This window comes from Malaya genurostris, chromosome 2 (genome assembly GCF_030247185.1).
Source record: "Malaya genurostris strain Urasoe2022 chromosome 2, Malgen_1.1, whole genome shotgun sequence".
In the NCBI taxonomy this organism is placed as follows: domain Eukaryota; kingdom Metazoa; phylum Arthropoda; class Insecta; order Diptera; family Culicidae; genus Malaya; species Malaya genurostris.
Genome location: NC_080571.1, coordinates 11,786,331 through 11,811,933, shown reverse-complemented (window position 1 = coordinate 11,811,933; position 25,603 = coordinate 11,786,331). Strand labels below are relative to the sequence as shown.

The window sequence follows — 25,603 nt, the reverse complement described above, 5'->3', positions numbered from 1 at the left end:
AGGATAGGATTCTGAAGTTTCTAAATTCTAAAACTAAGTTTTGGGTCTGAAATCAGAACCAGAATTCTGGTATACCTGAATTCTGAGCTTATCTGAGGTTTATAATTTAGTATCAGAATCCAGTTTCATAATTTAGTTTTAGAATGTAGGTTCAAAAGGCTCTGGAATCGAAACCTAATTCTTTATTCTGGAACTAGATTATTGAAACGCGTTTCTTTACTAGTTTTTGGATCTAGATTAAGAGCTTTGAGTTCGGAATTCGAATCCAGAATTCTGTTTCAGTAATTCCACTTCCGAATTCTGGAACAATATTGAAGATATGAGTTCTAGATCTGAACTCCGAAACAGTGTTTTGGAACTGACTTCTGAACCATACTTTATTTCCTAAATTCACTTTCGAAATTCAGTTTCAGAATTCATTACCATAATTCAGGTTAAGAATTCAGAAGCTGCATGCTGGAATTCAATTCGGAACATGGGTACTGGAATTAGACTTCGGAACTAAGTTCCTTAAGTCGTTGTAATGTAAGGTACCAATAAGAGGAAAGAAGAGCCTTCACATAAAATATTGATTTCTGAAATTCAGGATAGTGAAAAAAATCTTAATGCATATATCAGTTGATTTTCAATCATTCATTGAAAATATTCTTTATTTATGTATCCATACACACTAAGATTTAATTCTTTTGTTCGGTAATATTTTTGATGAGATCTTCCGGTAATCTATAGGAATAACCGATATTTCGGTACATGGGTTTTATTTTAAAACAATTATGCAAATTTTCACCGAACGATCAGTTTAACGTAAATTTTCATTGCAGAATTCTGTATTAGATATACAATTGATACGGTAAACCTGAATAGTCGCCGAATACGGTAAAAATCATACTGTTCGTTTGGTAAAGTTATCTTCCAATAACCGAACTTCTGTGAAAACTGATTGTCATGAAACTAACTGTCAAACAGTTATTAAAATATTCAATGAGTGTCTTTTTATTAACCAAACGAAAAAGTGTTGAAGGGTTCATCGAATGGATTGAGGTACAGGTGATAAAAGTTTTTATGACATTAGAGCCACTAACAGCTTTTTGTTTACTTATAGGCAGAAAATAATTTTGTATCACTTGTCCACTTGCTGCCAACAAAAATCGTTCAAGGGTAATTTTTGTTGAACTCGACGGATTGTGCAGTCGGAACATCTGACACTTTTTAAATTTCTCGTGGAATAAAACCATTTTCTCCATTCGTTTTTATGAATATGTGTTGTTTTTTGAAATCCGAAAATCCAGAAGTTTAACCAAAGGAAAACAAACAAACAAAAATTACCGAACAATCTGTTAGATCCATCTGGTTTACAGTTTACGGTAGTTGTTTGACAGTTCAGCAATTACCGAACGATCGGTAATCAATTCAATTACCGAACTGATTACCGAGCGTTCAGCTGTTAAAAATTCGGTAAAAAATTACCAAATACTGCAAAATGTTCTAAGTGTGTACCCTTCGAAAAGTAATCAGAGCTATTTTTCTTTAAAATATTTTTCCAGTTCATTCATTTTTTTCTGAAGAACTAACTTTTTTGAACGATTCGCGAATGAGTTGCCTATCACTATGATAGGGTATAAATTCAAACAGCAGACGAAAGAGAAAACTTTCTTTGTCAATTACTGTTATGACTAACTCAGCGAGCACCGAATCGACGACACGACCGGCGCTTTAAAAACTGTATCGCAAATTCAACTACCCCTCAGTAACTGGTAATGTCAAAATGAAATGTCATGAAAAACTATTGAAACTGGCAACACAGGTTGATGAATTATTGATTTTGAATAACAATTACCAAAACCTTGGTTACTGCATATTGAAGACTTGAAGAATATAAACAAAATAAACTACCTCGAGTGGAAGATCTCACTCCGCGGCAAATAACAAGTTCTGCAGCATCACCTCGCGTAAGAGCAGTGGATCGATTAGTTCGGCTGGGGCTCGAAAAATTTCTTGTTGGATGTATGTGCCAAAATCTTTTGTATTGGATAATTTTTTTGCGTTTTTTTGTCGGTATCACATAGAGTTTCAATATCCGTCGATGTTTGGTAAAAAATTTAACATAATCAGACTTCAGATCAAATCTATGAGGGCTGTCTGCTATGTAAATGGGTTTTAAGATGGTAGTAAACTGCAAAAGTCATTGAACCGTTAGTGCGAATCCTTTTATCAATCTGATCATCAAAATTTAGTATCGAATAATGAATGATAAAGCTGAGTCGATCAGATAAATCAGCACTATTCTACGAGATGCAATTAAATCGTTTGCAACAAATCAAAGATGCTTAAATATTTGAGGTTTATTTCTAATCCATTCCAGAATCGCACTTCATATGCAGGTACGAATAGACTTATAAACAGGATTCAAATTTGTTCTTTCATAATGACTTCCTTGGACATTCCAGGTACTCCTTTACTTCGCAAAACGGGTGTAAAATTTGATGAACCTGAGACATTTGAGAAGCACGGGAATCCAGTTTCTGATCAGAATTATGACCTGTAAAAATAAATTTCATTAAAGTAATTTGATACTCATCATGAATGAGTTTCATGACTACGATACAGATTGAGTTCCTTGATAGCCCTTGAAGGTGATATAGCATAACGCCTGTATGTCGCAGCAATACATCTAATGTCAGATTCGCATATTGTGCACCCAGTTCCGGTTGGCGCAAATACAAAAGGAACGTTGTAACATTAACTTACAAATGTCTAGTTCTTTCTGGTACATGTTCAACTATTGAATCTGGCTCTTGTGCAATATAATTGTGTAATTCTAGATAAATAAAAATGTTCAGTTAGCCAAATTTTATTCTTCGTAGTTAGCGTATTGTGAAAGCGTCTTACTTCGTCGTATTGATAATATCATTTTTCAGGGGTACCAGTTCCCGGCCTCGCGCTTCCTCGATCTTGATTTCTCCAGTACTATTTATAGTTTTTAATTTTGGCACTGATGGCAAAAAATTTCAAGTGAACTGTTTCAAAACTATTTCAAGTGGTTTGTTTATTTAATATGGGGTTCCTTGGTTACTAGTTCGTAGCAACTTAAGCAGTGTTGCTCAAAAACATTATTTTCATCACCATCAAGGGGTCGCTATATTTGTGGTAACTGGCGGTAAATCGCTCACGAACACTTTTTATTTTGATTTTCCTTCGAAGTGTCTGGTCGTGTCGTCGACCGAATCCTTCGGAATCGCTTCTCAAAGTAAATGTTGACAGGTGGTTAATTCCAATTTTAACAGTTTGAACCGAGCGTGTATGCTACATTTACCTTTGAAACAGGCTCGACGCAACGCTACATAATAACGGACGTCACACGTCAAAACTGCCGACTGCGGAATGAGTTAAACAGACAACAGTAACCTTCTAGAAAGATTTTTCTATGCGATAGAACATCAAAACAGGAGGAATTTATTTTTTAGGAGCGAATATCTACATTGTTTATAGTATTAGACTGTGCAGTTGTTTTCAAACGTTTAAAAATGGTCGATTATAGCAAGTGGAAAAACATTGAGGTAAATGTTTAACTGGGCGATTTAAAATCTGCGGATTCTAACAGCATGTGTTCACTGTTTCACAGATCTCCGACGATGAAGACGAGACCCACCCAAACATTGACACTCCGTCGCTTTTTCGCTGGCGGCACCAGGCCCGAGTCGAGCGAATGGAAGAGCAAAAACGCGAACAGGAGATGTTGGCTGAAAAGAAACGACTTGCCGAACAGAAAGCGAAAGAGCTCAAGAGCAAGCTGGAGCACAAAGAAGGCAATCTAGACGAACTCAAGAAGAGCCTGGAAGAACTGGAACGGGAACATGCTAAGGTTAAAGCAGAAGAAGAAAATCTCAAGAAAAAGGAAAAGATGCAACCGTGGAATGTGGACACGATTAGTCACGACGGCTTCCAGAAAACTGTTATCAATAAAAGTGTGATCAACAAAAAAGAGTTGACGGAAGATGAGAAGGAATTGAATCTTAGAGACTTTATTAAAAAATACGAAAAGATATTGAAGCAGTATGGGATGATGCGGAAGTATGAAGATTCGAAAAAATTCCTGCGCGATCACCACTATCTGGTGTGCGAGGATACCGCCAATTATTTGGTTATCTGGTGTATTGAGTTGGAGATGCAGGAGAAGCACGAGTTGATGGCACACGTAGCACATCAGTGCATCTGTATGCAGTATATGTTGGACATTGCCAAGCAGGTAATATTTTTTTTTTGTTTCGAAATTTAGAATCAGCTACGAATTTCTTATATTTTGATATTCGATTTTAGCTCGACGTTGATCCACGCGCCTGCATGGAGTCCTTCTTCCAACGGATACAAGTAGCCGAGCAGGAATATAAAAATCAATTTTTGGCAGAAATTGAAGCATTTAAAGAACGCATTCGGAAACGAGCCCAAGAAAAACTGCAGAAAGCTATCGAAGAGCAAGAGGAAGAGGAACGTAAAGCGCGCCTGGGACCGGGAGGTTTAGATCCCGTGGAGGTGTTCGAGTCACTTCCCACCGAACTTCAGAATTGCTTTGAAACGCGTGACATCGGAATGCTGCAGGAGGTGATGTCCAAACTACCGGAGGCAGAAGCTCGTTACCATCTAAAACGCTGTATAGACTCCGGAATGTGGGTTCCCGATGGAAACAAAGGAGTTCTCGATATGCCACCGGAGGAAGCCAACACAAGTGCGGATGGTGGTCCGGAACCGGTCTATGCTAGCGTGTTGTCGGATGAAGAGAAGCAAAAAGATATAAATTCCGAGTAGATTTTAACTACTGTGTATTGGGAGACTTGGTCAGGAAAATACCCAATGTTGAACCGAATTGTAACAATCGTATAGAAAATAAGTTGTTTGAAAATCTGTATTTTAGATGTACGTCAATGAATAAACTATCATGTCTTTTGAAAATTAACGAATTAATGTCATTTCAGTATCAGTTTTTGGTACAGCAAAAGCAAATATAATTAGAGCATTTCACAAATCCAAATGTAAAAATTGACCATCTCATTTTTCGCATTTATTATGACAAAAGAAAAAAAACAAAGTAAAATGCATGCTTGCATTTGAATATAACGAAATCTTACTTTCCACCACTTCCTCCCCAGCCGAACAGTCCCTTAACGAATCCGGACATTCCGGCAGTATTTTTAGCCCCACCCTTCTGTTCGACTTTCTCTTCCAGCGAAGGAAATTCGACAAAGTTCAAAGCCAAATCGAAAAACAGCGGTTTGGCAGGAATCGGTTGCATCTCCGGTGTCAATTTGAACACATTCGGATTGCGAGAATTCAACGTCGCATCCTCCTTATAAACCGATAATCGATCGAAAAGAGGCTTGGATGTCTTAGCGCTCTTGCCATATAAAACGGATTCTTCGTTGGTGTCATCCTCCAGAACACTCTGAGCATGGGCAGAGAATCGGCAACCTTCAATAGTTTGAACAAGTTGTTGCAGTTCCTCACGCAAATCAAAATCAGCGCTGATGGTTTTCGAAGCAATGGCATCCGTGGCATATTTGGTGGATCGTTCGTACATGGCCACGGCCTCTCGCCAACGTTTCAGAGCAATCAAAGTAATAGCAATGTAGTAGCAACGGAATGATTTGAATGAAGCGCTCAGGGTCTCAATTTCCGATTGGTACTGCGTATCCGATTCCATTCCTGGCAGTTGTTGCATTTCAGAGATATTTTGAAGAATGATTTCATACAAACGTGACAAATCCTGTGGTTTCGTCTTTTTTCCTTCGATTAAGGTCTTGTCAGAAATATTAGGATCATCCAAACTCATCTTGCCTTGAGCAACCAGAAACAGGTTCCTTTCCAAAGTCAGCTTCAAACGTGTGTAAGACAAAAATGTTAAAAGATATTGAGTTGCGGTCATCGTGCCGCTTTCGCTGCTTGAACGCAATTTTGGATCTTGCTTGATTTCATCCTTGATGGCGGAGATTGCGTCCTTACAATCCATCAAAACATTCTCTAGTAGCTCAATTTTCGCCGGATATCCCTTGGCCTTTTCAATACTTTTGGCTAGCTCCTGAATACTAAGTAGAAACAAACGCACCTTCTCGGGGCGAACCGTGACCTTCCGACCACGCCATTCGGTAGTCTGAAAAGCTTCCATACTTTCTGTTTTTGTTTGAGCAACCAAAGTACTCAGGTTGTCCAACATTCCCTGGCCGCGCATCTCCAACAGATCATTCATCGAAGCATTCTCACCAATATTGTACGCACAGTAGCGTAGACTTGGAGCTAACTCATCTACCTTAGCCCTGTAGATAGCTTGCTCTTCTTCCGGAAGAGCTTGAGCAAGATTCTCGTAAATCACCTGAGTTTTCTTCAAATTCTCAGCAGCACTCTTCCACAATGATAATTCGAAATGTAATGAACCGTGTATCCATGCAGAATAGGCTTCCGCTTCCAACTTAGTTCTAGCATCGCAATAATCCGAACTGCAAAGTTCTTGCAATTGCAGCGCATAAACCGTTGCCTTGCGTAATTTCCCTATCAAATGAAACCGCTTCCTAGGTTCTGTATTCGCCTCCTGCCGCAGCTGCATCGCATATGCCCAGGCTCGTTCGGCCAACATCAACGGAATATGTATTATGCGTTCATCAGAGTTGTCCTTCTCTAGGTTCGCCAGGGTCACGTCTTTTTTTCTATAATGCCTCTTATCTCCTTGAGGTAAATTGAGCGTCTTCCTGAGACGTTTAACTCGCCTAGAGCAATAACCACGGTAGCGTTGGTAATCTCCATGGCGGAGACCATGCTGCAGCTGCAAATCCTTAATCACTCGTAAAACTGGAATTTTGAACAAGACGTTCAGTGAAACACGAGAGTGGGGAGAAGGCAAAAAAGCACCTACTTTCAATGTTGAAAATCTTAGTCGGAACATTGTCTTCCTCAGAGATATCCATTTCCGGACCTTCATTCTCTTTGTTTTCCGATTTGTCTGGCTTAGATTCAACCATTTTTAGGTAAAATAGTCGTGAAATTATCGAATAATAACTACTGTGTTGGCACTTTTGCACTGTATTTAGAGCACACGAACAACACACTTTGAAGCAGTATGACAGAAGACTGTCGTGTTGAACTGTTGACACGGCGAATCTACACACAACCGGAAAAGTACTGAATACACTCAGAAAAATAAGATAGTAACAGCTACCATATGGGAGGTAAGTTTAACCATACGAGTATAGTGGTTTTCAGCACACAATAAAATCAGATGCTGGTAACAATATGCAAGCTCACTTTTACTATGAATGGTTTTGGCTCTAGAATAGTAAAATTGAACTGTATATCGTATGAATAACCACTACAATTGGAATGTTTATCATAACCGTGAAAGCATCTTATTTTTACATTTTACTTATTGTTTTAACTAGTGCCATGGTATTTTTGACATTTCACATCTGGTTCTTTCGAAACACGGAATTATGGTTAATTTGACAATGGTGAAGATCATTCGAACATGCAAGAATGTTCAAAAGTTATATTTATTGAAATTTCGATGCAAAAATAACAAGAATACATTGATACCTGCTTTATTTTTCTAATACATTATTCACTGATTTAACATTATAAATGTAAGATTATCTATAAAATTTTAAAAATTTATTTATAGTATTTCTGATTCTGAACCATTTTTTTCAGCAATGAAACGAGTCGACTTCTGGCAATTGATTTTGATTTTGAATATTCGTTACCTTCAACTTTTCTATGATGATAAAATTACCTTCACTAGTTAGCGCAAGAGCTTGGTTTTTGAACGCTTGTAGACAATTTCTTGGGGAATAATACTGTTCCTATAAAAGTGTAAAAAACGTTATATAAAAATTACTAATAGAAGTATTTACACAGAAACTCAACGGAAAACTCAGCAAATTTTTCGAATATTATTTCCGAAGAAGCTTCCATATCCGCTAGAGATATTCAAGTGTCAGACGCTTTAATTTGTATAGTCGCACTAAGAAAATACATAGTCGATTGAAAAACACTTTACGACGATGTTCTTTCTAAATAAATTATGTTGATATGAACAATATGTATAGTGCTTTCAAACTTGACAATCTCTATCCAACTATATGTTTATTCATGGTAACATTATTATATTCTGAAGAAGAACTTGCTCACATGGTAGTCATAACTATATCACTTCTCAACTTTATGGTGACCGACAGCTCAATTTCACCTTACTTGTAATTGTCATTGGGACTTTTTCGTTCTTATTTTAATGATTGTCAGAATTACCACGCCAGGAAAGTCATAAAGACAAATAGTATAGTCAAGTAGTAAATTTTTTATCCTAGTGCTTATTACAATACAGATGGTAAATAATCTGATATCATGGTCGTTACTATTATTTGAGTGCATAGTTGAAATGACTATGAGGAACAGGTTGCGGTTACTGTAATATTTTTCTGAGTGTAGAATACTTTTAAGGACTATTCACACATTTCAGTTCCGTGGCGGTTCAGTGAAAGTGCCTTCAGTGCGCCGTCAGTGTTCTTTTTTTATCGGAACCCTTCCGTTCCGTTTCCGTCCTGTTTTCGTTCCGGCACAGCCAATGCAATGACATACCGACTTCAGTGAAAATAAAAAATATCGGTGACGACGAATTTGAGTTTGCCGGACGGACGCTACACTGACGGCGAGCTGCACTGAAACGGCACGGTGCCGGATAGGTGTGAATGCGCGCATAGAAAACGAATGAAATAATATCAGTTTCCGTGCACGGTGTTGTGCCGGCACTGAACCGGACCGGATATGTGTGAATAGTCCTTTAACATTCATGTTTTTGATGTTTATTTTCATTCAGTAGTAAATCTCTTGGTTTAATTATGAAACTAACTTTTATATACAACACTAAAACTTGGCAACATTTGGCTTCGTGGATCAATTTAGTCAGGACTAAAAGAAAGTAGCTGTTTAATTACTTAAAACAGGATTACATGTCTAGTTTTTGATTTGTGCATCAAAATTTCAATTTTTTGCTATTAACTATCGCTTTTCAGAGAGAAGCTTTCAAACCAGATTAATTCTCAAAAATTATCTTATTGACTATTCCTCAATGTTACGAACACTCACAGAAAAATACCATGTCCAAGCAGAGATGCCCATCTCCTCTGCGTGACGAAGAGCAAGCAAAATTTCTCCTCTCGCACTGACAACCTCAACTAGAGCTCTTCTCTTTCACACATATACAACACTGTTGTATAAAGTGTGCACGCATCATGAGTGCGCGTGTTTAATTCCTTTTACCTCTTCCACTGAATCGCACCAAAATGCTATAGCAGAGCTATCAAATTCTCTGAGATACTTTCACAGAGGTGTACACGCCGGTGAGCACTCTGGTGTATGGTTTGCATATAAGAAGCGTGGGGCCCGCAAAATCAGCAATTTTTGTTTTTAGTTGCAAACTTGAAAAAATTGGTGCAGTAGTTTTTGAATGACGATGGACACGGACTTTCTAAACCTGCTTTCGAGAAAAACGCGTTTAAAGGTTTTTGTTTATAAAATCAATGGCAACAATTTACTACTCAAGGGAGCCCGTAGGGTATAATATTTTCAAAAAATCATATTTTTTTTATAATTTGTTATGATAAAACATTTCAAGAATGCTTTGTAAAGTTTTTAAGCCTATCAAAGCAGAAGTCTTGGGCCTATACGCCGAGTTCTTATTTCTTCGCAATATGATATAAACAAAGATAAAGGCCCATAACTGGCTGAGTTTTGTTCCGATAGGCTTGAAATTTTCACAGAATATTCTTAAAATGTTTTACTATAAGAAAATACAAAGAAAATATAAATGATATAAAGTGTTAGACCCTACCTGCTTTTTAATTGAAGTTCACAGAAGTGTTCGCTCACCATCACGCTTCAGTGATAACTTGGGTGTATTTAGGCATGTGAGAGCGATTCACGCGAAAAGAATGTGGTTCTCTCGCACCAGCTTCTCTCAACACAAGCACGCACTCAAAGTCTGATTTCTCCATAAATATCAATCAAACATTCCACCCTAGAATTGGCCTAGAAGGGTTCTTAGTGTCAGTAGGATTGTATTATTAGCCATGATTTGTTCGTGAATGGTGAGAGCTGGATATCTTGATAATATGATGTCTTTAGTGGCCCTTTTACGAGAATTCTTAATGTCATTTTTAATGATTACTAAAGAAATGACATTCCAAATTTGTATGGAGAATGATGAATCATTCCTGTCCTTACACGTTCATTAAAAACGTCATTACTTTTTAGTAATGAAACTTTTAATGATCGTTTAAGGGCCGCTTTCGTGAACATGAAGTTAGTAAGCGGTCCTCAGGGTCGCTGTACACGTGACAATGTAATTGTCAATCCAAAGTATTATCAATCCAATTGACTTGGTAACTTGAGTTCGCATTTTTCGAAAAAATCAAGCGTTTGAAGCTTCAAATATTGCAACTAAACATTGAAACATTGAGAGAAGAGTTCATTACACATATTTGCCAGTTTCCTTTCTGGAGACATGTAAGAGTCGCTTTACACGTGACAATGTTATTGTCAATCCTAAGTATTGTCAATACCATCAATCCAATTGGCTTGATAACTTGAGTCCGAGTTTTTCGATAAATTCAAGCGTTTAGCACTTTAAATGTTGCAACTGAATATTAAAATATTGAGAGAAGAGGTCATTGCACATATTTAACAGTTTCTCTCTGGAGAGAAAGTATTGTCGGATTGATGAGCACTTTTAAGCTGCCCTTACACGAGACAATATTATTGTCAATACAAGGAGTATTGACAATACTTTTGATCGTGTAATGGAAACTTCATTGGATTGACGAAAATATTGTCAAAAAATCAAAACTGCTCATCAATCCGACAATACTTTCTCTCCAGAGAAGAAACTGTCAAATATGTGCAATGAACTCTTCTCTCAATGTTTCAATGTTCAGTTGCAATATTTGAAGCTTCAAACGCATGATTTGTTCGAAAAATGCGGACTCAAGTTACCAAGTCAATTGGATTGACGGTATTGACAATACTTTGGATTGACAATAATATTGTCACGTGTAAGGGCCGCTTTTGATTTTTTGACAATATTTTCGTCAATCCAATGAAGTTTTCATTACACGATCAAAAGTATTGTCAATACTCCTTGTATTGACCATAATATTTTCTCGTGTAAGGGCCGTTGTAGAAATTAAGGTATAAATTATTAGTATAATTGAGTATTATTTCGGCTGTGTGTATACATGTTTCAGCTCGACCGTTGAGGCCTGCATTCGAATGCAGTTCCTTTTAACAGTATGAGTGAGTTCCTAATTGAGCAATTTGACGTCTCAGTTACTCACACCGATGCAGAGTGCGCAGATATATTCATATACGAAATTGGAATGTGTGCGAGCCGAAGTCAAAGTTTGTTGTGGGTTCAATTTTACACTGAGGAAAAACATTTTTGACTCATAATCATACACTGCGAAAAATGCATATAGCATTTCGTAAGCTATGGACTAATGAAACAAGTAGAAGACAGTACCATTACGTGGTATAGAGTTTCATGAACGATTTTATGTCTTTCTCAACTGTTCTCTTGGCATTGCAGTGTTTTTTATTGCATATATGTCTTCAATAATTGGCACGATGCGGCTCGACAAAATTCACTGGGTTATTTCGACACACTCACACTAGCATTAACCTTTCAACTGCTGAGAATAGCCACACCAACACATTCGCACGTGGATTGGACTATGCAAATAAATGCATAATATGTGACGTTTTGATCTGTCAATTTTCTTGCCAGTGTGTTTTGCATTGTCCTTTTCGCAGCTAGACTCTCGTCTGACACGCACCAACTTCTTTTCGGTTCTGTCTGAAATCATCGAATTTCGACAGGTAAGTGCTGGTTTACAACTTAATTTTCTAAACTGCCAAAAGTTATCGACTTCCAAAATCTAGAAACTAATAATAACTGCATAGTTAGGGATTAAATGTGAGAAAGTAATTATTGAGCATTATCTTTGAGGTTATATGATCGCTGTCTGTCTTGCACTGTCTTGTTGGCGAAAAATTCATAATTTTTTTATGCTACCACAGAATGTCTCGAAACCGTGCAGCCGAGGAAACTGACAAGCAGACGCGTATAGCCATTGTGAGTTCCGACAAGTGCAAACCAAAAAGATGCCGACAGGAGTGCAAAAAGTCCTGTCCGGTTGTCCGGATGGGCAAGCTCTGTATCGAGGTTGCGATGGATTCGAAAATTGCATCCCTATCGGAGGAGCTTTGCATCGGATGCGGTATATGCGTGAAGGTAAGTGTCATAACAAATCTCATAAGCTGGTACTCAGTAGTTTTGCTTGCTCGTAGAAATGTCCGTTTGAGGCAATTACCATTATCAATATTCCGAGTAACTTGGATAAGCATACAACCCATCGTTACTCGAAGAACTCGTTCAAGCTGCATCGTTTACCGATTCCTCGCCCTGGCGAGGTGCTAGGATTGGTAGGTCAAAATGGTATCGGAAAATCAACCGCCCTGAAAATTCTGGCCGGAAAACTGAAACCAAACCTGGGTCGTTATTCGGATCCACCAGATTGGACGGAGATTCTCGCTCATTTCCGAGGCAATGAACTGCAAAATTATTTCACCAAAATCCTGGAGGACAGTTTACGTGCGCTCATTAAACCACAATACGTGGACCAAATTCCGAAGGCCGTCAAAGGAACGGTTGCGGCTCTGTTGGACAAGAAAGACGAGCGGAACAACCAAAAGGAGATTTGCGATCTGCTTGATTTGACTCACATTCGAGACCGTGAAATTCAGGCTTTATCGGGAGGAGAATTACAGCGTTTCGCCTGTGCTATGGTTTGTATACAAGACGGTGATATTTTCATGTTCGATGAGCCATCCTCCTATCTGGATGTCAAACAACGTTTGAACTGTGCTATGACTATCCGCTCGTTGATTCATCCGGATAAATTCATCATCGTCGTAGAGCACGATCTCTCTGTTCTGGATTACCTGTCTGATTTTATTTGCTGTCTATACGGAGTTCCTGGCTGCTACGGAGTGGTGACTATGCCATTTTCGGTACGTGAAGGTATTAACATTTTCCTGGACGGTTACGTGCATACCGAGAACATGCGCTTCCGTACGGAATCGCTTACCTTTAAGGTATCCGAGTCTGCCTCGGAGGAGGAAATCAAACGTACTTGCCACTATGTTTACCCGCAAATGAAAAAGAAGCTGGGCGGATTCACGCTTTCGGTCCAAAACGGGCAGTTTAGCGACTCGGAGATCATTGTGCTGCTGGGTGAAAATGGAACAGGGAAAACGACGTTCATTCGAATGCTGGCGGGTAATTTGGAACCAGATGAGGAATCGGAAAAATTGCCCTGCCTGAACATTTCGTATAAGCCGCAGAAAATCTCACCAAAGAGTCAGTCTACGGTTCGTACTTTGTTGCACGAGAAGATTCGCGATGCCTACATTCACCCGCAGTTCATTGCCGACGTGATGAAGCCGATGAAGATCGATGAAATCATGGATCAGGAGGTGCAAAACCTATCCGGTGGTGAACTTCAACGTGTCGCTTTGGTGCTGTGCTTAGGAAAACCGGCCGACGTCTATTTGATCGATGAACCATCGGCCTATTTGGACTCCGAACAGCGTTTGGTTGCTGCTAAGGTTATCAAGAGGTACTTTCAACTGACGTTCGTTTCGTGTTGTTGACTGTTGTCATTGATTCATGTCCCTTCCAGATACATTTTGCACGCGAAGAAAACTGGATTCGTAGTCGAGCACGATTTCATCATGGCAACCTACCTGGCCGATCGTGTAATTGTGTTCGAGGGTAAACCCTCGGTCGATACGACCGCCCATACGCCTCAATCGCTACTAAATGGAATGAATCGCTTCCTGGAGCTCCTGGAAATTACATTCCGACGAGATCCAAACAACTTTAGACCGAGAATAAATAAGCTCAATTCGGTTAAGGTGAGATTGACGTTTTTGGTAGCATTTGAACAAACAGATTTATTTGTTTATTTTACAGGATGTTGAACAGAAACGAGCTGGACAGTTCTTCTTCTACGAAGAGTCTTGAATGAGGACCTAAAATATGATACATTAGTTTGATTGAACTTTTTTTTACACTTCAAGGAAAAATGTATTTGTTTTGATCAAAAACCAACTGCTTTTGATTTCAATAATTGTGTCTTCAAATCATTTGCAGTTACTAACATGTTCATAGTGGCGACTCCATCACCTGCTGTTGTGCTGGTACAATTTTGCAGAATGCTGTAACATGTAGGAGGTTATTTTCTGGAAAGGATCGTAAACTTTGTTTGATTTTCAAAGAAACCTCGAAATATATGATTGTACAAGGTGAAAAAGCATGAAAGCATAAGCGTTTTGAATCTACCGTGAAGCTGCACAATTGTTCTTTTATATTAGAACATGTTTCACAGTTTTACTGGTTCGCACAAACATCTGAACGGAGTTTCTTCACTGTTTTTACCATAACGGTAAGATTTCGACTGATAGAGTTGTAAAGTTTGGTCAGCTGACTCATGGGTCACTATGAATGATGCTGCATGGGTAGTTTCTTCAGTGCGGGTAAAGGTAAACCCATGGAAAAAACGGCATTTTTTTGTCTATTTTTTAAATGCAATCGTTATGATTAGGTTTTCCAGATTCGGATATTTTTCACAGAAACGAGTGAAGAAATTTCGAACCAACCGTGGCTACGTTTTTTTTACTCACTATACATGTTGAGAAAAAGTACGATGTTATTCATTCATGACCGGTACTATGAGCGCCTTTCAGAATACTGCACAATCCGTCGAGTCCACCAGAAATTACTCTCGAACAATATGTGTTGGCAGCAAGTGGGCATAAGGAGTGTATCGAAAATAAGAAATCCACAATTTTTTCTTTCAAATTATGATAGAAAGCGATATTTTATTCAAACTAAAAATTTATCCTTTACTGTACGAGGTTAAACTTGAGCATAATGAAAACCGGATGAAATTTAAGTTATTCCTTCACGAATTTTCGAACTTTTGATGGAACGATCTTCATCAAGTTCCGGACAAGTGTTGCATCGCATTTTTTGGACGCTTGAGCCCAAATTTTTTTAGCTCTTGCATGTTCCCAGCTGTCTTACTAGTCTTCTTGAAGACCCTCTTCACGATTGCCCACGTTCGATGAGTCGAAGCTGAGTTCAATTTATTTTATTATTGGTGGATTGATATTTTTCCCAACGAAATTTATACCCTTTTCCGCAAGACAATTGAGAGTGGTTTCGGCATAGTGAGCCGACGCTAAATCCGGCAAAAACAGTGGAGGTGTACTATGCTTCTTATATAAAAGGAGCAATCTCTTCTGGAGATTTTCAGATCGATAGAATTCTGCATTTATAGTTCCAGTAGTGTAAAAAATGGTTGACTTCAAACTACAGGATTATCAAATTCACTTGAATCGACCTGTCCGCATCGCTCACATCCTCCCCAACGACGACAGTAAAGTATTGTGGACCTGGAAGGGGTTTTGAGTCCTCCTTTACATAAGTCTCATCGTCCATCAAAAGGCATGCATGCAGACGTGAATACAATTTCCGGGCCATTGTTCCTGCTCGCTTCTTCTGTTCTACACTTTGTTTCGAGATTTTCTGCTTCTTGTAGGTCTTCAGGTGATTTCGCCTCTTGATAAGCTGAATCATTCCGACACTTGTTTCTGCTTTTTTGGCCAAATCACGTATTGACATTGATTTGTTCTTCATGATTAGAGATACCACTTTCTGGTCCTGTTTCGGTTTCGAAGGACCGGGTTTTCTGCCTCTTCCTGGTCACCCATCCAAAGAATAGTGTTCCCCAAACTTATTTTTTTTTTTTAAATAACTATTTATTGGAATATGAGTTAAAATTAAATTATTAAGATTTAAATTGGGTGTTCAGCCACAAGTGGTGACTTTTCAGCCCTGTTATATATATATGATTTGGTTATTACCATGAAGACATCATTTGCTTCCGCAATTCTGAGATTTTTGTGTAGGGAAAATTCTAAACCTACTTGTATTGTGTAATGGGGAAAAGGAACTTATATACTAACTTACTAACTAATACAGAGAGCGAATCGATTCAATTGAAGATTGCATCGATTTTTGTCGGAATTTGCTTATAATATTATGTGACATTACATCTAATGGTTCTACATTTGTGAGTCTGTGTGACTCATTTGTACTAAACCAGGGAGGACGCTTCAAAATCATTTTCAGAATTTTATTCTGAATCCTTTGAAGCGTTCTCTTCTTGGTGGAACAACAACTTGACCAAATTGGAACTGCATAAAGCATGGCTGGTCTGAAAACTTGTTTATAAATTAACAATTTGTTTTTTAGACAGAGCTTAGAATTTCTGTTTATAAGAGGATATAAACATTTAATATATTTATTACACTTTGCCTGGATTCCTTCAATGTGATCCTTGAAAGTGAGTTTTTTGTCATACGTTAAACCTATGTATTTAGCTTGATCAGACCATGTCAATTCCAAGCCATTCAATTTGAGAATGTGATCATTGTTTGGTTTAAGCAAAGAAGCTCTTGGCTTATGAGGAAAGATAATTAATTGCGTTTTTGCTGCATTTGGTTTAATTTTCCATTTTGACAGATAATCACTGAAAATATTTCTTCTTTGTAAGCGACTGCAGATCACTCTTAGATTTCTACCTGTGGCTAACAGATTTGTGTCGTCACAGAATAGCGATTTCTGACAACCAACGGGTAGATTTGGAAGATCAGAAGTGAAAATATTATACAAGATTGGAGCTACGCTCGAACCCTGCGGAACACCGGCTCGTACGGATAGCAATTCAGATTTACAATTCTGATAGCTAACCTGAAGAGTACGATCAGTTAAATAATTTTGAATCATTTTGATCAAATAAATAGGAAACTGGAAATCAGACATTTTTGCTATTAAACCTTTGTGCCAAACACTGTCGAATGCTTTTTCTATGTCTAGAAGAGCAACTCCAGTGGATAAGCCAGAAGATTTATTTGCTTTTATCATGTTCGTTACTTTGACAAGAAATTCAAACTGCTCTGGTAAAAAAAGAATATATAATGATAGAAGAAAGTAAGCTAATTAACTTGATGTTTCTGCTGGGGTTTTATCAGGTTTGAGGATAGAAATTACTATCATCGTTTTTTCATCTTTTTGGGAAGTAAGCTTATGAAAAATACTTGTTGAAAATTTTAACCAAGAGTCTCAAGGCAACATCGGGAAGATTTTTAATGAGAATATTAAAAATTCCATCATCACCAGTCTTCATGTTTTTAAGTTTCCTAATCAGGCACGTACCCAGACGGGGGGGGGGGCGAAGGGGCCCGGGCCCCTCCCGAAATCGAAGTAAAGTAATTTCCATTTTGAGATTTTTAACTTTTATTTTCGGAATCAGGAACAAAAATGAGTTTTTTGGTTATCGACTAACAAGATGTGCTAATTAGAAGATAATAATAAGAGTCGGGTTTCACAGTGATTACAATCAATGTCAAAATTAAAGGAAATGGTACTAGATGATCAGAAAGTGCCATGAAGATTAGTACTGAGCAAACATATCATAGTTTTAGCAAGATTCTGCGAATGAAAAAGATGTCCTGCCGCTGGATGCTGCACTTGCATACTCAGGATAAAAAAAATGAACGCGAGCACACTTCAGAAGCATGTTCGCCTATGCTGATGATGATGGTGTCGGTTGGTTACTGTTGACTTACTCCATTATTATACGCCAGAGAACAGGACATTACCGATTTCGGTAATATAAGTATAAGTGTGAATTATTGGAGCGATTGAAAATCGGTGTGGGCTCTGAGAAATTTATGTGAGTTCCGTTTTGGAGTTTTTCAATGCTACTAAGAAAATTGTTCTTTTATTACATCATCACTCCCAATTAGGAATTTAAATTTTATATTCATCACCCTGTAAAATTTCAAATATATTCAAAAATTTAAACTCGAAAAAAAGTCCGCGAACTCCATATTTTCTTCAAAGAATGAAGCACGGAATTGGTAACATATAGCGAACAAAAAAAAGATCGCGGCAATTTAAAAAAATCGGTAAATTTTTAGAAACGTCTTCTAAAAACGTGATTTTCAAAAGTCTACAAAAAAGTCTGCAACTGAAACATGTCTACAGCTAATTTTATAAATCTGCTGATTTACAAACAAATCTGCAGGCATCTCTGATCCACACACGGAAGTTGATTCGATGAAATTAAATAGGATCATTTGAATATAAATTTGTTGAAATCAGCTTCGACAAATAACCAACAAATTTGGCAAAACTAGAAAAGCTTACTGAATAATTTCGAAATATTTGTTCCTTCTTACACCATGGTTTATAAGAACACACCATTGAAATTTAAGGTTTTAATACTCATCACTCAGCTTTCCCGGAACTAGAAGTCGAATCCGAACTATGGGACTAGGACTAGAAGAAATGTAAAAATCGATCCCTTCCCTTTGACACATAGAAATTCTTGCTTAAATCTCTCATTGTCCAATCCGAAATATGTGAGTACATATTTACTTAAAATGCTACATACTTGCACTCACTCTTCAATAAAAAATAAAACAAAATATACTAAAGGCACAAGAATCATCACTTAGACGCATTATTTCTAATTTGTTGACCCCTCCCGAAACGAAATCCTGGGTACGGGCCTGTTCCTAATAATTGACTTAATTTCATCAAAATTCATCTCAATAATGTCATCTTGGAATAACACTTGAGTTGAAATATGATCATATTTCAGTGAGACTTCATTTTCCATAGGACTCACAACGTTCAAATTAAAATTGTGGACACTCTCGAACTGCTGAGCAAGTTTTTGAGCTTTTTCGCCATTTGTAAGAAGTATTTGATTTCCTTCCTTGAGAGCAGGAATTGGTTTCTGAGGTTTCTTAAGAACCTTAGAATATGGTTTAATTTGTTCAACTTCTTTAGCGAAATTTTCATTACGCAAAAGAGTAAATCTATGTTTAATTCCTTTTTGTAAATCCTTAACTATGTTTTTCATAGCAGGATCACGAATGAGCAGTTGAAGATTGTCATCGATGATAGGAGAATTTAATTTAGTTAGAGCTTTGGGAACTGAAAGATTTCTAGCTTCGATAATGTATTGATTCAAATTATCTATTGCTGTGTCGATGTCCGCAGAATTTTCTAAAATAGTTTCATGATCCACATGATTTTCAATGTGAGATCTGTAATCCAACCAATTAGCTCTATGATAGTTGAAAATAGAACTAATTGGATTAATTATAGCTTCGTTGGAAAGTCTGAATGTTACAGGAAGATGATCTGAGTCAAAATCAGCATGAGTAATCGGTTCACTACAAATGTGACTTTGATCTGTTAGAACCAGATCAATTGTAGACGGGTTTTTCACTTGGGAAGGGGCAAAACCAAGCAATTCTTTTATTTCATTTTTAATTTCATCAATACTTTGATCATTTGATAATCCTTTCAAGACAGCCTTGAAGGGTCTGTCTGATTTTATATCATATGAATAAAATTTATGAAGTTTTTCGGACAAATATCGAATAAGACGTTCGTAATCTTCCAATCCATCCACCAAGACTCGACATTCTCCTCTTCGTCCGATTTGAAATGAGACTTTTACTTCCGGGAGAAAAGTAGAAAGCTCAGTACGGAATGCTTTGAAGTCGGAAATCATCACCGTCACTGGTGGCATAGATTGATGTTTCTTCCCAGAACGACAAGCGTCCATTTTGGGAATTTTTGAAGAATTTTCTTCTATGTCGCTACAATCGGATTCAGGAAGAATCTCGTAAATATTGTTAGACGGCATAGGATCAACGGAAGGGAAATCCGTCCGTTGTCTTTTATTTTTACATTCAGATTCTATAAGATCGTGAATGTTATTAGAAAAATGTTGAATAACGGATTGTGATTTATTCCGTATTGAATTATTTTTAGCCTTAGGCTTGTTGCCTTTCCGGTTGGACGCAGGCATTTTTGAAATTAATGAAATTTTAAATTAAATTAACTAGGCTAAATTAGTCTTCGATTAGACTCCTAGCTAGCCTTAAAAAAGGCTGATTAATTTCTTAGTCACTCTAATATCACTCTTTGTATCACTTAGTCACTCTAATATCACTCTTTGTATCACTTAGTCACTTAGTTAGTGATTCAGGTAGCCTTGAAAAAGACTGAAGCCTTGAATCAATGAAACTCTAGGTAGCCAGAAAAAAAAAATTCCAGGAGCCAAGAGCTATACGCGTGCGGTGCGAACGACTGTTCAACACCGACTTGTCCCCAAACTTATTAATGATGGTTTTAACACTGGCATGATGAATTCCAAACCGCTTCGCCAATTTTCGCATAGTAATACCCTTCTCACTAAGCCATGTGTCCAGAACCTTAATTTCCAATACGCGACATTTTGAAAACTCAGAATTGCTACCGCACAAACAAGTGAATAAACGAAAGCTGACAGCCAAACGCACAGCATGCTGTGATCTGAGCATATAAAAACATCACAAATACATGCGTACAACACAAATGTATGTGGATAACTTCCCAAGTAACCATATGCATTATATCACTGCACATTAACAACTCTATTTTTACATTGTTAATGTATAATTACACTAATCCTACATACTTTAAAGCAATGTGCATTAAATTTGCATTCAAAACGTAACTGAGCATTACTTTACAACGACCTTTCGCCATTACATTTACATTCAATGCTATATTTTGGAGCAACGAAACTTTAATAATAACTATAAGAGTAATAATCCCCTTTTCAGCTTTATAATAGCATTGTAAAAACATGTGTAACTCCGTTGCATTTAATCAAATTTTACGCGAATTTTTAAAGCTGAATTAATGTAAAGTTATAATGTGTCGTGGTTACTTGGGTTATTTTCGATACACACTAAGGTTTGATTCCGTTGTTCGGTAGTCAATAGAAATTACCAATATTTCGGTACATGAATTTTATCTTACAAGAATTATGCAAATTTTCATCAGACAATAATTTTTACGCAAATTTTTATTACAAAATTCTGTAAATAGATATACAATTCTTAAGGTAAACCTGAATAGTCGCCGAGCCCGGTAAAATTCATGGTACTACTGTCAGAGATGCCAGGTAAAACTTTTAAATATCTGCAGACAGGGTTTCGAAAGTCTGTAAATGTGAAAAAAACCTGCAGTCAGCAATTTCTCTATTAAGTATGACAGACAAAACTGACTTGGCGAGCAAGAAAAAAAGGTCGTGAAAATTTCAAAAGTCTGTAAATTTGGACGAAAGTCTGCGAAAAACTCGATTTTCAAAAGTCTGCACAACAAAAAATGTCTGCAACACTATGCCCGAAATCTGCAGATTTACAGACAAATTTGCAGATGTGGCATCTCTGAATACTGTAGACAAAAAATAGTAAGACTTTGATCATAATTTCAAAATTCTTTATTTGTTCTTCCACTTCCACAGTAAACGTGCGCGTAGCGATTCACGTTTGATGTCTTCATTTGGCTCATAACGGTTTGAGTCGTTTGAGTTTACTGAACCTCCAGAAGTCACACGGAGCTAAATTAGGCGAGTGCGGTGGTTGCGGAATGATATTGGTTGAATTTTTAACGAAAAAATGACGAAGAATCAATGCTGTTTTTCGAAAAAATTGAGTGTTTTTGGAACCAACCGTGCTTTCACTTTTATTAGACCCAGATGGTCTTTCAAAGTGGGTTTTAATGATCCTTCCGATATTCCAACGATCCCAGTAAGGTCGTTTCTCTAGCACCAATTCCTTGATTTTATTGACGTGTTCATCATCAGCTGATGTTGAAGGTAGTCCTTGACGTGGTTCGTCGTCAACGCGTTCTCGATCCTCTTCGAACAACTTGTACCAATCAAAAGCACTTGCTCGCGACATACAATTATTGCCGAAGGCCTTTTGCAACATTCTGAACGTTTCGGTACCAGAAATTTGATTCTGCACACAAAATTCAATGGAACTTCTTTGTTGACTAATTACACTCATTGTAAAAATCGTTATAGTTACGTGAAAAGTTATGTGAAAATTTTCCACCCTACTTTTCACGTAGATTTTAATGGACTGACATTTAAAAGCTGTTTACGAGTTTCATAGGTAAAATGTAATGTACTGCTCATATCACATTTACCTATCAGTTCATATCAAATTTAGATACCAGAGAATTATTATTTTATATATTGGTTAAAGTCAAAAGGGAGATTTCAGATTCTTATATAAATCTAGGAAATGAAAAATAAAACATTTATTTCAGAAAAGTAGCATAGAATTTTAATAGCGGAAAATAAAAAGCAATTAATAACGTGGGATCTCGAATCGGCAAGCCTTCAGAAATCGTATTGTCACTGCCATCCAACCGAAGTACAGATACGAGAACTCCCACAACACTACCGATGCAGGTTGAAGTCGCAATACATGGTTCCAGTGTCTCTAGCTGCTTACCGATTTTGAACTCGTTTTTCGGTGGACCAACGACATGTTTGAAGCATTCGGAAGGAGAGGCAAACTTCCGAATTCACGCAGGCACTCGGTCCAGTTAAACACACTGGAGACTTTCATACTGGAATGGTCCGGTCGATGCAGTAAAAAATTGTAATTAAATTACATTTCTCGCAAATATTTACACTACTTACAATTTGAGAGCCACTGTTCGCCATTTTCAAAATCGAGTTTTTCACACTGGAAATTCACGTAGATTGTTTGAATTCACGTAAACCTTATGTGATGACTCTATTCATTTTAAGGGATGTTCGTATAATATTCATTTTCGTCACGTAAAATATTCAATTTGACATTTAAAACCAATTCACGTGATTTTTCAAGTCAATCGAACGTGAATTTTTATTTGAGTGCATACCAACCTACACACTTAAATTTTCTTGCTGAATCTTGGCAAAAAATGCCGAGATTTGCACAGCCGAGTGCTCGGTAATCGTCTCGGCAAATCTCGGCATTCCAAAATTTGTTAACTGTCAATTGTTGTTTACTGACACGTTCAGTATAATATTTTGCCAAACTTCAGTAAATGAAAGCGCTTTACCGAGATATAAGCATATTACTTTAACGATTTTCGGAAAAGGGCATGTTAATTACTGAATAGTCAGTAAAATTTATTTATAATCCATAATCCATTTCATTATGCCGAGCTCGAGAATCGGTTTTAAGTGTGTAGAGAACAAAATTTGGATGAATAAGGTTTCCGCGCGAAATATAACTCAAAAAACTTACTACTTTTTGCTCACAGTAGTAAAGTCATTTTTCAATTTCCGAATTCTGTAGATATTGATTGTCGTGAGAACTAACTGTCAAACAGTTATTAAAATTTCCAGTAAGTGTTTTTTTTTATTACCAAGCGTTTACGTTTATTCACTTATAGGCAGAAAATAATTTCATATCACTGCGTACCTAGAAAAATTCACAGATTTTGGTAATTTTTTGCCAAATTTTCTACAACTGAACGTTTGGTATTAAGCTCGATAACTGAATTGATATTATTGAAATCGGTTCATCTATATTCGAGAAAATTGAGCGATAATGAGTTTTGTCGTTCTCGTCACTTACATTATTATACCACCGGAACCGACAGCCATTTGAACTTCAAACATGTTTAAAGAACCAGTAGTAGTTTTCAGACGTGCCACAGCTTGATGGAATCGGTTCAACAATCTGCGAGTTTGTTGGTTATGTCACTTATACCATATCATATCTCCGGAGTCGGTAGTGACAGTCATTAAATCGGTAGTATACTCAAATAAGCCTAAGCTTGTTAAAATTGGTTCAGTTATCAGGGAAAAAAGGACGAAAAAAGAGCGTTTTGTCGTTTACGTCGCTTATACCATTATATCTCCGGGAAAGTTGAGAGAGAGAGAGATATAATGATTGAATTGACCGCAGTTTTGTCGTTGAACTGGACCAATAATCCAATAAAAGCTTTCAAATGAGCCTGAACTTGTTGAAATCAGCTCAGCCATTTCTGAGAAAGTGAGCAGAAAGAAAAAATGCGTTTTTTTTCGGATACGTCGAGCTAAGTCGAGTGGTATATAATACTAGGGGTCTCTGGAACATCAATCAAAGTTCGGTTCTCGGCGGAGTGGAATCGGTGGAACGATGCTGCTTAAATCTGTCTCGGGCCGGATGACGCGTTGAGCTTCGGCCTCCCTCCATTGTTGCTAAAAAAAATCTGAAATAGATTGCATCAATTTCTTCATATTACCGGTAATGGAAAAGGCAGAATTACACGACTACATGGATTGAAACAGGTCTTTCCTAATTATCCGCACTTGAAAGATCACGCGACACAAAAGAATAATTCACAAATTCTTTATTTGTAAAGGAAATACCATAACCGTTTCAAAATCTATTTTCCGCAACTAGGGTATGTCATTTGGGGTTGAATTGGTGAATTATAATTCGGGTGGTCCGAGTTTGAAAAAATATAAACTTTATTTAACACAATAAAAAGATTTACAAATGCACAAGACGACTTCTTCACTAGAACTGACTAAACTGGCTCATTCCAAATGGTTTTGTTTGTCGATCCTGTTGTGTCCTCATCCGGTTGGTTACTGGTAGCTTGATTGGTTTGTTGGGTCATCGATTTGTCCGTGGTGTATGTGGTATCTTCTGTCCGCGTGTCGGTTATGAATATTGGCTGGTCAGCTGTTTTTGTGGTGTGGTCGCGATATCGAGTTAGGGTACTGGATGGATTTTCCGTAACGTACATATAAGTGCTTGGCCGTCGAAGGTAAGAATACTAGATCGTCGAATAAATTTTTTGGTCGCAACGAGATGTTTTGTGTGGAGAATTCTCATGCATACGTGAATATTTGGGTATCAAAATTATTGCATGGTAAATAAATTAATGACAGAATGCTTATGACTGTATGACCGCTACAGGTAGAAGAAAAATTCTGATATCCAGTTAAAGAATTGTGTGTAATGAAATCAGATGAATAAGCGAGTAATGAAATCAGATGAATAATGAGAGCGCGAGTTTAAAATTTTTGAATGATTCAATGAAAAGATTGTGCTGTAGAAGTGCTAAAGGTCAAACTAATGTCGTTTTCGCTTGAGAAAACTGAAACTGAACCAGGGTAGTTTCATCAAACAAACACTTTTCACGAAACTGTTTTGATTCCGCACTTAGCAACGAGGGTTTGAGCAAACATGATATAAAAAGCAGGTTCGAAACTGACTCGATTTTCAGTTCACCAACGTTGAAACTGGGTTCAAAACTGGCTTCGAACAAACGGTTTGACAGCAGTTAGAGAGGAAAGTGGGTTAGGTTTGTTATCAAGCGAAAACGACATAAGAGATCTTCCTTGCATTTTCCTTGCATTTTACTTCCGAATGTTTTAGATTACACTAAGCACACATAATAAGTGGCAATTAGATCAATGTTCAAGATGATTACCATATTCTGTGAAGAATGTTAAAATTGATATGATAAATATCAAATTAAAATATCAAACTAAAATCGTCTCTCCAAGCAACCAAAAGTTCCACA

The 25,603-nt window shown here is 37.3% G+C and overlaps 3 protein-coding genes across 4 annotated transcripts; 2 read left to right on the top strand and 1 right to left on the bottom strand.

The window, feature by feature from the left end:
* Positions 1–3,361: 3,361 nt before the first annotated feature.
* Positions 3,362–4,951, top strand: LOC131430031 (hsp90 co-chaperone Cdc37). Its single transcript, XM_058594642.1, has 3 exons — positions 3,362–3,557; positions 3,623–4,246; positions 4,318–4,951. Exons 1-3 carry the CDS (start codon positions 3,525–3,527, stop codon positions 4,801–4,803), a joined length of 1,143 nt encoding a protein of 380 aa, XP_058450625.1. The 5' UTR covers positions 3,362–3,524; the 3' UTR covers positions 4,804–4,951.
* Positions 4,952–5,027: 76 nt separating this feature from the next.
* On the bottom strand, positions 5,028–7,106 carry LOC131430030 (signal recognition particle subunit SRP68). The gene is made up of 2 exons (XM_058594640.1): positions 6,899–7,106; positions 5,028–6,834 (listed from the first exon to the last, which is right to left on the bottom strand). Exons 1-2 carry the CDS (start codon positions 7,002–7,004, stop codon positions 5,120–5,122), a joined length of 1,821 nt encoding a protein of 606 aa, XP_058450623.1. The 5' UTR covers positions 7,005–7,106; the 3' UTR covers positions 5,028–5,119.
* Positions 7,107–11,805: 4,699 nt separating this feature from the next.
* On the top strand, positions 11,806–14,416 carry LOC131429737 (protein Pixie). 2 transcript variants are annotated; one of them, XR_009229449.1, is made up of 6 exons: positions 11,806–11,910; positions 12,112–12,325; positions 12,382–13,712; positions 13,776–14,010; positions 14,069–14,182; positions 14,249–14,416. XR_009229449.1 is itself a non-coding variant. In XM_058594063.1 (5 exons), the coding sequence occupies exons 2-5, from the start codon at positions 12,113–12,115 to the stop codon at positions 14,117–14,119; spliced, it is 1,830 nt and encodes a 609-aa protein (XP_058450046.1). In that variant the 5' UTR covers positions 11,806–11,910; position 12,112; the 3' UTR covers positions 14,120–14,416. The 2 variants fall into 2 exon arrangements, 1 of the variants encoding a protein (XP_058450046.1); XM_058594063.1 differs by having other exon boundaries at positions 14,069–14,416.
* Positions 14,417–25,603: the final 11,187 nt, after the last annotated feature.